Here is a 12006-nt window from a genome sequence, read left to right as displayed (position 1 = left end):
CATCAAGGATGTCTAGAAAAGTAACCATAATAAAATTGACTTTTATTCCTTGTGAGGTGTAAAATACTGTAATTTCTTTCTTTCTTTGCAATCTAACAGCTACTTTTCTTAAATGAGACCGCCTCGATGACGTATGCAGCCTTCAAATGCGACCTCCGGAGGACGCAGCCTTCGAAATAAGACGCAGCTTAAGTATTGGCTGAGCAGTTCACGTGAGCACCACGACGCATGCGTGTGATCGGATGTAAACACTGAACCGCTGAACTGCGTTCACTACTTTAACTGTGTACAAGAATAAAAGGGGAGAGAAGAATTTGTCGAATAAAGTCATTATTTTTGTTGTGTTTTTGCACACAAAAAGTATTCTGGTCGCTTCATAACATTAAGGTTGAACCACTGTAGTCGTGTTGACTATTTTAACAATGTCTTTAACACCTTTTTGGACCTTGAATAACGGTAATTACGTTGCTTTCTATGGGGAATTTAAAAAAATAACTCTGATTTCATAAAAATTATATTTATTTGTGTTCCGAATACGAACGAAGGTCTTATTACGGGTGTGGAACGACATGAGCTTAATGACAGAAATGTTTTTGTTTTGTTTGTTTTTTTGTTAAACTAACCTGGGCTGCGTTTCTCATAAGCATCGCAAGCCTAAGTTGGTCGTAGAACCATTGGAGCTACGATCAACTTATTCTTGATGCTTTTGGGAAACACTGCCCTGTACAGTGGCCATGTATTGTCATGTTGACTACATGACTTATTTTAGTTAGGCTACTTATCTCCACTTGGTGGCACCATTTCACCACTATTGCTGACTACCTTAGTCACTGAATGCATGCTGGACAATGCTCTTCATTAAGATTTAGGAACAATAATAGTACAAATTAGCTGAATTGTTTTTCAGTGATATTAGATAGCCTCATAAAATCAGTCACACCAAAGTGCTGTATAAATGCATTGCCTCCATAAACAAACCTCAAGCACCCGCTGCAGACACAGATGGACATCCATGATGGACATTCATATAGGTCATTTGATTCAGTGTTTAGTGACAATTTATTGTTACATATAAAATATTATTAAATATTTTATGTGTAAAAAATATGCAAATTAATATGTAGATTAGGACAGACAAAATAGCAATAGGATTTAGACAGAATATACAAAACAAACAAACAAACAAACAAACAAAAAAGTTTAATCCGTTGAACCGTTTGAAAGGATATATAACTACACAAAACAATATCTGGATATGTAATTGTATCTGCGATGAGACTAGCCCGTTGTTTTCCAAACAAATTTAAGGAATCAGACATTTCTGCTGGTGAGAGGTAGGCTATTTACATGGAACTGATCAACAGCCGTCTCCTTCCCGCGACTTATATCAAATAATAATCAATTTCCTTTCGATTTGTCTGTAAACATACCATAAATACCTCTATTAAGTTTTTTTGTTCTTCTGAAACTGGTTGAACGAGTTGGGGAGTAACTGCTGTCTGCTGCGCTCCTTGGCCAATGGCACTAGATCCTCCCTGCAGTGCGTAACAGCGCAATTTAGGATTTAACCAAGTCTTTGCTGCGGGGCTTAAAGCAGTCTTCAAGAGAGACGCTTGACGCTTGCACACACAATGTTAGTGTAGACTCTGTGGACCCCTATAGAGTTAGACTGCCTTTTTGCGTTGTCTTATCCAAACTATGACTGGAGTATTCGACAGAAGGATTCCGAGTATTAAACCTGCAGATTTCCAAAACACTTTTCAGCTCTCCACGATGCATCATCCATCTCAGGAATCTCCAACCCTACCGGAGTCGACAGCCACGGATTCTGGCTATTACAGCCCAGCTGGAGGAGTTCATCATGGCTATTGTTCACCGAACTCGGGCACATATGGGAAACCTCTTAATGCCTATCAGTACCAATACCACGGAGTCAATGGATCTTCTGGAAATTACCCTGCGAAATCCTACCCTGATTACGGCTCATACTCCACAGCATATCACCAATATGCCGGAACATATAATAGGGTGCAGTCACAACCGAGCCCGCAAGGTCAGTTATATTATATTTAAGCATGTTATTATTATACATATTAATCAATATCGTGGTTTAGCATTATTATTGAACATTATATAACTAGTTTGTTATAGTTGTTTCTTATTATAAGGTCTGAATTTTGTAAATAAGTTGTACAGTACAGTAAATACAGTATTGCATTTAATTCGAAATGGTTCCTTTACTGTGTTTGATGAAATAAAAAACCCTGCATGCAAAATGAAGATGGATTACATATAAAAATAAGAGCGCGTAAAGATTCTCTGACAAATTATTCTCCTTGACTTTACGCGAGTAGTAATTTTAAAGCACCGCGACACTTGACATAAATCACGGCAATATTTACCAACAATCAACAGAGTGCGATTCTATCCCAGTGTATTTATTTCATTTCTGTTCACCCGTCAGAAAAAGAAACAGCCGAGCCCGAAGTGAGGATGGTCAACGGAAAACCCAAGAAAGTCCGGAAGCCCCGCACCATCTACTCCAGTTTTCAGCTCGCTGCTCTGCAGAGAAGGTTTCAAAACACGCAATACCTCGCGCTTCCAGAGAGAGCCGAGCTCGCGGCGTCGCTGGGACTCACACAGACACAGGTTCGACGATATTTTATTTTGTTATTATTTTATTATGTGTTTTTTTTTAATACTCAAATCAGCAATAGGCCTATTTTTTATAGCCTATTAGCAAAATAAAAATATTAAAATGAGCTTGCTGCAACGTTGAGACATTTTATTTATTTTTCATCGCTTGTAAAAAAAATTGTTAACGATATAACAAAAAATATTTTTTATTAAGATGTATACGTTTGGCAGAAACAGTCACTGTGCTTTATTTATTTGCCCCCAGAAACTAATTTTTTTTTTTTTTTTCTTCACAGGTGAAAATCTGGTTCCAGAACAAAAGATCAAAACTAAAGAAGATCATGAAAAACGGCGAACTGCCACCAGAACACAGCCCCAGCTCCAGCGACCCGATGGCGTGTAACTCTCCGCAGTCTCCCGCGGTCTGGGACTCACAGGGTCCTCAGAGACCTCACCATCAGCCGCAAAATATCAACACAGCGGCATCCACGTTTCTGGAAAGCGCCAGCTCTTCCTGGTATTCCTCCACCGGGGCGATGAATTCTCACCTTCAGGTGCCTGGCACGTTACAACACTCGTTGGCACTCGGATCAGGAACGTTGTACTGAAATCTGTTTATTATTTTGTTGTATATTGGACTGGTGTTAACAATTTTTTTTTTTTGAGGAATATGCAATGTATCGATATGGCAGTCCTAGAAGAACGTGTATAATGTGTAAATTGTGTGCATGTAATTTATTGCATTTGGAAGAATTATTAAATGTTTTAAATGGACAATGGACCCAAACACTCTGAATGGTGCCTTGAATTTTGACCTCAACGCGTACATCCGACGATGTGCCAAAACATTACGGACAACCCCAAATAAATGTGTTTTTCTTTAATTATCAAACATTTTGTCTTCTTTAAGATAGATTTGCAACAACGCACCGAGCACTTTTCTTTAGCGTGATAGCGGGATGTTACTTTTCTGTGCAAGGGACTTTTAACTTTTTAAGACTAAAAAGAAATGTCGAATGGGAATTATATAGAGAAAACCATGATATTGTTTTAACATTTTGGGATCATGTGTTCTGGGCTGAGTCACTATTTAATGGCGAAGAAATGGAAAACATTTCTATACAATCTAATAAAAAAAAAAGGATTTGCTTCGGTCTTGGTCCTCAGCTGGCCTAATACAATTAAATTAATATTGTTTTTTATTATCCTTAGCTAATTCCAAACAAGGAGCACTGTTAGTAGGACTGAATATTTGATCTACATCTTGATTAAAACCACCCATGACGAACGAAAAATTTGACTATTGGTCTGGCAAACAGTGTGCTCTGCCTTGCTGTCTTTGTGTTCCTTACAATTAGTAGCTTTGAATTGTAGTGAGGAGGCGAAGGGACGGCGCGGAGATCTGAGGCAGTCCGCATGCCTGTGGGGGCAAACCGGCTCCAGCGACCACAACCCAGCCCTGACAGATCCTCCTCCTGGAAAAAATGCCGAAGATCTCATTAAAACCAGTGCTAACATTTCTACAGCTGACTGCCACGGATAAATCGTGAAAAAGGCCACCGGGACATGGTGGAGATTTCTTTGTGGACTATGATATTATTGTAGGCCTATAACCTAAAGAAATAATATTAATAAAAGACAAAAAAAAAAAAAAAAAATCCTTCATCACGGTTCATAGCCTACTTAAAAAAATATAACTTGAGACTGATATTTTCCCATAACGCCCACATAGAATTAGTATTTGCCATGTTTTGAACACTACAATTTTGGTTAACAATAACTATAAAACAAATAGTGCATGTTTCTCCATAACACCCACATAGAATTAATATTTGCCATGTTTTAAAGACTGAAATTTTGGTTAACTAACTAAAACAAATAGTGTATGGTTTAATATAAAAGTGAAAGCCTAACAAATCAACGTGACAAATATCTACCCAATAGAAACCCACGACATGATCATGAGAAAATTGTAGTTGCCTACGTACTAATATGCATTTTGTTTATATCCCTCCCCGCCCCCACGCGCGCACGCACGCTTCGCGCTCAAAACATACTCGCCATATCAAGCCTAACTTTGCCTCGCTTTTTATTTCACGTACACAAACATGCTATATCCCATGCCATTATATCGAGAGCCTTGTTAAATTCCAACTGAACATTTTCCACTCAACGAATTCACTACAAACCGTGTATAAATAATGACAGTTAGCTTTACTGGACACCCTCAACTGTAACACTCAACAATAATTATACTTCCACCAGGATTAGCTCCATTATCATAATCTGGACATTTACAATTATCTATAATTTGCAAAGATGCGCCTGGTTCTTGATTGCAGACGATTTTTTCCCTGGCTCACCATCGCTAAACAGTGACAGTAATAACGGCTAATTTTGCAGGCAATATATAAGAGGTGTCGGGGTGTGCAAACACTTTCACACCTGGATTTGCTTACTCAACACAAGCGGTATACACAGGACCGTCCGCTTTCACAACGATCTTTATTGAAACATTGAAACCAGAGATTTTGGTCTATGCGAAACAATAAATTTATCGAAGGTAAGTGTTGTTCTATTAGCCTAGCATGTTGTTTTGTTGTTGGCTAATCTGAGTGGCGCTCATGGGTGTTGTGATGAACTGCAGTTCGACTTGTTGGGGAAGGCACAAGGCAGGCTATTTTACAGGAAAACGTCTGACATACGAACGCTGGGATCTAGTAAACCGGTCATGATTTGTATTGGTGTTTATCTCTCTCAAAAATTCTTGGCTTCTTGGTCTAGGTTAATTCTCAGTTGAGGATGTTGTGATCCGCGGCTGTATCGTGTCTGTCTGTCCATGTCTGTCAGGGGGCCTAGCATATGTGTAGGGGCCTTAACTCTCACAAACACATTTTACTTTTAATATTATGTGGAATCATTTATGTTTCATCCAAAGATTATTTAGCTGTAGTATTTTAGTTGCAAAAAAAAAAAAAAAAAAAAAAAAAAACTATAGCAGCTATTTTGAAGACATATGTGCAGATTGCTAAAAAACCAATGAAAAATGTGTTTTTGACCGTTCATATTTCAAGATATATGTTATATTCTTATAGGCAGAGCAAACATTTAAATGAACCATCCCAATCCGTTGATGAGGAAACCTTTTTAGAAAATCAAGCCCCATTCTCTGCGGCTGGGGCATCCACGATTTGACAGCTGCAGGGGCTTCTCGTCTCTCTATTCAACATTGTAATTTTAGATAATATCCCAAGCGTTCACTCTCCTAGGCAATTTGTACATGAATAACCGAATAATTTCATCTTTTGTTTCGTCTTTGCCACTTCAAATCCAAATAAAGATGCCTTTTAGTATTAAAAGTGGTAGAAAATTACAGGTAATTATCTTTGACGGTAAAAACGCTGTAATCAGCGGGCTACATCAAAAATTACCCTAATTATGTCTGCATTTATGAGAATGGAAAAAAACCCTCTCTTGGATAAAACCCATAAATTGTCCCAAATATCTCCTTCATATTGAACGAGACTGCAGCTGGATGCTTTGTTCAGGATCGATCCTGTGGCGAAAGGCATTCAGCGTCTCGCAGATCAAGGCAGAGAGAAAGGGGAAAAACATTTTGTCAATACCTTAATAATTGAGCTAGAGAATGACAAGATGGACAAGATGCGGCTCTATTCTGTAGGAAAAACACTTTGAGAAACCACCATCTCGGGTAAGCCATTTTGTTATTGCTTCATATCTGAGCATTAGAAAAATACCATATGATGTGGAGGTGATTATTTACAAATTACTGTGTTTATAGGTCGTATTTTTCTATTTTGTAATTAAGAAATGTTTTCAATGCAGATTAATCAAATTCATAATTGATTTTAAAAAGCTTGTCTTTCGTAATATCTCCCAAAAAAGAAAGGCAGGACACGTTTCTTGAAGTCATGTTTTACTCCATTTATGACAAAACATAAAAAGTTTTTAACAACTAAAATCGGACAATATATTTACAATCAAACTGCTTTCGTTTGCATGATCAAAAACATAAACGCAGGAGGTTTGAGTTCGTTTTCAAATGCGACTCAAGCGCGTGACAAAACGTTTCGCTTCATGTCCCAATTTCATGTTGGTGATGATTGTGTTTGATTACAGCCAAACGTGAGAACAGATTTTAATAAATCCGTTTATGATGCTACTGACATTTAGTTCCACTGTCGAGCTTCGCCACACCACATGCCTTCATCCTTCAAAAGAAATCGTCCCCTTAATAGGCTACAATATGTCTCTATTAGGGATGTTAAACCGTGAACTGGGCGAAGACAAGATGTCAACGTCAAGGCCTCTGGCCTAAAACAGGTCTAGTTGCCTATCTCTGCATGGCGTCCTGATGAGGCGACGAGTACCAGTGTGAGTAACCGGGCATGTAGCTGTTAGCAGACATGTTTACTCCTTTAGAGGAGGCTGAGACGTCCCAGATAGGCGGAATGGCTGGAGAGCGCGGAGACAGAGCGATGGAGCCGGGCAAAGGGTCACTCTCGTGAGGGTTACCGCCTTGTTTCAACAACTTCTTGAACTTGGATCTTTTATTTTGAAACCATATCTTTACCTGAAAAGAAAGACAAATAAAAATTTGGGGTTGCTTATTTGTAAAGTGAAGAAGGTGTCTAATTTAGTTAACATGGAAAAACAATGTATCTTCTATAGGTCCACCATTATTAATGACAAAAATCAGATATCATTCTCAACCAAAATAAAAAAGCATAATTCACTATTCAATTCAAATGAGCCCACATCTCATTTGTGTCTGTGTGAGATGTAATACTCAACCAAAATTCACTATTAAATGCAAATGAGTCCACATCTCACCTGTGTCTGTGTGAGCCCGAGAGAGGCAGCCAACTCCGCGCGCTCTGGTAACGCCAGGTATTGAGTCTGCTGGAACCGGTGATTTAATGCCTGGAGCTGCAAACTGGAATAAATCGTCCTCGGTTTTCTGATCTTTTTGCCTTTTCCGTTGAAACGTATTTCTCCATTTTCAATCACTGTTGTTTTCTGCTGTTCTGAAAAGGGTGAATATTGTGGAATGATTCCCGCACATAAATATTTATAAGAATTTTAAATATGATTTTTTTTTTTTTTTTTTTTTTTGACAAACCCATATAGTATTTTCGAGCATTATATAGCATAATTACATTGTCTGTCATATTTAGGAAATTGCATGTAGTGACATGTCGAGACTGAGACAATTAGATGCTAATTATAATTTGCAATGGTGGGTAGAATCACTGGCGGAACGCAATAAATCATTTTGAGAACAGCGTTATTGCTGACATACGACGGGAAAAACTAGGCGAGAACAAAAGGGAACGGGTAAGGTGCTTTAGATAAGAACTTTGAATGCATATCCTTGTTATATTTGATCGGCTTTCCTCGTATAGTATACAACAATGAAAACGCATGCATGTTAATACGCTTACCTGTGGCGTCTAACCTGGTCTGTGTTCCGCTGGCGTTACTGTGGTAGGACGGCAGGTACGGACTGTGGTGGGGATGGCTCACATAGGAGTAAGGTAGCGACCTGTTATAGGAGTTCGAGCCGGAGTACGGAGAGCTGTCGTGCTGATGATGATGATGATGAGACCCGGAATGGAGACAGTGGAGCGGATAATGGCTGGCGGCCATCGACGGAGAGCTCTGTTGTGAGTGCGATTGCTGTCCAAACTCCATGAAAGCAGATTTTGACGAGTCTTGAGCCTCCAGACCGTCAGCCATCGTAGTCATGGTCATCATCAAATTTTCTGCCTTGAGAGCACTTACCCCCTATCTCTGAAGTCCAAATGAGTCCTTTCGTTGTGTTCGTTTCTTTCTCTCCTTGGTTAGGGGATATTGCGTTATTACCTCCACAATTTATCCTTTTTTGTCCTGTAATTCTCACGCGGTATGGTGGAAGGTGGGCTTGAGTAAAGGCAGAGATTTTAAGGTGGATTCTGTTAAATTTGAGTCCTTGCTTCCAGACTTGATGCAGCCACTACAAGTAAAATGGTTTGTCTCCAAAGGGCAGCGCCTTCCGATTGGTCATTCAACCTAACGTCATCAGTTCTCTGCTTTAGCTGAGACTTCACAGTGAGTTAACCTACCTTAACAGCTCCCACCGTAGCCATAACCATGTGGAGAATAACAATGCTGGGATATCCCTCTGATATTCACAAAATTCCCACTCAGATTAAACGACTCCGGAGACAATATCACGAGCGCTGCCATCGAAGTAATTAATCGCGTGGTTCGTAACCGCAGCTGAGGTACTAAATAACGCTTAGCATACAAACCGCAAGAACACCACACAAATCGAATCGCTTTAGGTAGGATATAGCGAATATATTGCCATATGTACAACTAAAAAGGTATTTTAAATGGACGTTGATATCTCAGTTTATTTTTCAAAACAGCAGAAACCACAATAGTAAAATAATAATAGCAAATACAAACACAGAACAATACGTAAACAGCTAGGCTAAATAAGGTGGTTTACAGTAGCCTAGAGAATAAAAATATAAGCTCTATATATACGCGATGACAAAATAATAGTGTGAAAAAGCATAAGCCTCTTCAGAGAGGATTCACGTGAACTATAAACACGCCAGATACGGTCTGGTTTAATTAAGCCCCAGTCACTGAAAGGCCCGGGTTAGTGACAGCCTTTCCTTGTAGTAATCACGAGCCAGTCACAGTTGAAAATATATGCAAATTACGAGTGCAGTTTGTGGTTTGGCAAATCGCGATCACATTATAAACCATGATGTAAATATACCCTACAACTGCAAGGCTTTCTTCATTCTCATTTCACTCAATTTTTATTTTTATAGACAACGAGTTTCCTCATGATATGGCATAAATTTACTTTAAATGGTAATGAAAAAGCAATTACGCTCGCAATCAGTTATACCCAAATCCTCTTTGATTATCCGTTACACTGTATTCAGACTGGCGCTATAAAATTAAGAACAATTCGTCTGTAATGATTATGGACCTTGTTTATTTTGGGAGGTGGATTAAAAGTGGATATAGCATAAATTATCCGCTAATTATACACCAGTGTCGCCTCAATTATCCTCTTATCAAAAATGGTAGCCCTAAATGCAGCATTTAGTTTCAATTTTCTCCCTTTCTGTAACAAGAACTGCGTACCTTGCTATTATTACCAGGGATGTTATTTACTTTGCCGGATTTAAGAGTGCACAAGCGGCGTAGATAACCATTTTCCATGGTGGACTGAACTTGGGACAGACAGAAAGGCATCTGGTCGCTATGAAAGCTTGTGGATTTCTTAGTCAAGATATCAGATATTTCGAGTTTAAAAGAAATGTACCGCAGGTAAGAGGAAACGTGGAGCATTTGTTTGAACAATCATCAATGTGTGAATGTTTTTGTTTCTTCGGAATTTTATAGAAATCTGTCATAATTTGCTTAAATGCAATTGTCAAATGACTTAACATTAGTGATCAGGAATTTGATTGATTATTGCTGCTGCATGATCAGTGTGAAAAGTGTTGTCAAGCAAGTGAGAGCGAAACCAGATAGCCATGGCATGGTACAAACAAATCTTCCAATTATGCTTTCTTGCTGCCATTTTAAGTGCTTAATTGATCGAGACTTCATGGTTTGGTACCTTTTAAAATGACTTCCTTTTATAAAACCTGCGTTGACACTTTATATTTGACCGTTAAGGACATAATATATGGTTATATTTCCAGGGACTGATTTATAACATAACTTGACACAAGTTGACAAAATTCTACAACATAATGAATCTGTTGACCACAGGATGCGTATGTCAATTAAAACTCTATTTACAAGCTGTTGAATGATCGTAAATGGTGTTATGTTTCTACATAAATTGCATTCCAATATCGAAAAGAAAAATGATTGAATTACTGTCTTTGAAGACACCTTAACCGTTTTGATAAAGTTAAAATTGACGCTTAAAAAATAAGTGACATTTTTGTTCGACAAAAAAAGAGACAATAATATATTTTAATTTTTGTATTACAGTGGCGTCTAATATCAGCAAAACCAACTCTTTAGGCTATCGCTGAAAAAAAAAATCTTAATTTAAATTTCTTTAAATAAAAATGAACTGTGTTGCATTTTATTATTATTATTGAATATTAAATGTTATAGCAAAGAATGCATGTAAAAACCCATAAGCATCAAATTACAAATCTGTCAAAAAATAAAAAGAGAGGGGATCTGTGTGGACATGCCGGCGCTCGAGTGCATCCATGCAGCCCTATCTGAGCCTTAACACAAAACTAGATTGAAATGGATTCGTCTTCATTCCGAAGCGCACAGGTTCTTGTTGTCATTGGTCCGAACAGACATGTTGACCGGCTCGGATTATACAGGGAGTGCAGAATTAATAGGCAAGTTGATTTTCTGATCATATTTTTTTCCCAAGCACATTTTACCAATTCCAATCCACATCAATCTTAATAACTACTATTAATATTGTTTTTAATCATTTATAAGTGATATATAATTGTTCATGAAGGCTGGAAATGAAAAATGCCTTATATTCAGGTGTGCAGAATTATTAGGCAAGTTTTCTTTTACAGGCAAAATGAGCCAAAAAAGAGATTTAACTCAGACTGAAAAGTCAAAAATTATTAAATACTCATGAGAAGGACGCAATACTAATGCAATACTAGAAATTGCAAAGTTAAAGCATGACCAAGGGACAGCAAAATGCTCATTGGGTCAGCGGGGTCAGACAACAACAGGTGGAAAAGAAAAGACACGTTAACAGCAAAATAATTAAGAATTAAGGTGAAGAATTAAGTGTGAAACCATCAGGAACCCTTTAGTCTCCAGCGCCACCATTTTCCAGAGCTGCAACCTACCTGGAGTCTCCAGAAGTGCAAGGTGTTAGGATCTCAGAGACTTAGGTTAGCTAAAGAATCCTAAAAAATGACCTGCACTTGATAAGAATCACAAGCTGAAGTGTTATAAAATACATGAAGACTGGGTTTTTATAGGCCTTATAGACAGACAGATTGAGAGTGACTCCTGATGGACCAGCACCACATCCTCTTGTACCACTGTTTGAAGAATTTATCTTCCAGAATCTGGCAGTAAGTTTTGGAAGATCATTTTTAGTCCATCTCTGCAAGACAGACATTTCAGGATAAGAGATGGACTAAAAGTGAACTCAAACACCTTACTGCCAGATTCTGGATAAATTCTTCAAACAGTGGTACAAGAGGATGTGGTGCTGGTCCATCAGGAGTCACTCTCAAGCTGTCTGTCTATAAGCCCTATTAAAACCCAGTCTTCATGTATTTTATAACACTTCAGCTTGTGATTCTTATCAAGTGCAGGTCATTT

At 38.3% G+C, this 12006-nt stretch overlaps 2 protein-coding genes across 2 annotated transcripts; one reads left to right on the top strand and one right to left on the bottom strand.

The window, feature by feature from the left end:
* Nucleotides 1-1579: 1579 nt before the first annotated feature.
* On the top strand, nucleotides 1580-3529 carry dlx5a (distal-less homeobox 5a). Its single transcript, XM_048201598.1, has 3 exons — nucleotides 1580-2053; nucleotides 2465-2649; nucleotides 2934-3529. The coding sequence occupies exons 1-3, from the start codon at nucleotides 1699-1701 to the stop codon at nucleotides 3243-3245; spliced, it is 852 nt and encodes a 283-aa protein (XP_048057555.1). The 5' UTR covers nucleotides 1580-1698; the 3' UTR covers nucleotides 3246-3529.
* A 3048-nt stretch (nucleotides 3530-6577) lies between these two features.
* On the bottom strand, nucleotides 6578-8754 carry dlx6a (distal-less homeobox 6a). The gene is made up of 3 exons (XM_048201599.1): nucleotides 8103-8754; nucleotides 7492-7685; nucleotides 6578-7231 (listed from the first exon to the last, which is right to left on the bottom strand). Exons 1-3 carry the CDS (start codon nucleotides 8413-8415, stop codon nucleotides 6992-6994), a joined length of 747 nt encoding a protein of 248 aa, XP_048057556.1. The 5' UTR covers nucleotides 8416-8754; the 3' UTR covers nucleotides 6578-6991.
* Nucleotides 8755-12006: the final 3252 nt, after the last annotated feature.

The sequence above is a fragment of the Megalobrama amblycephala genome, linkage group LG9 (genome assembly GCF_018812025.1).
Source record: "Megalobrama amblycephala isolate DHTTF-2021 linkage group LG9, ASM1881202v1, whole genome shotgun sequence".
Taxonomy (NCBI): Eukaryota; Metazoa; Chordata; class Actinopteri; order Cypriniformes; family Xenocyprididae; genus Megalobrama; species Megalobrama amblycephala.
This window is presented reverse-complemented; position numbering and strand designations above follow the sequence as displayed.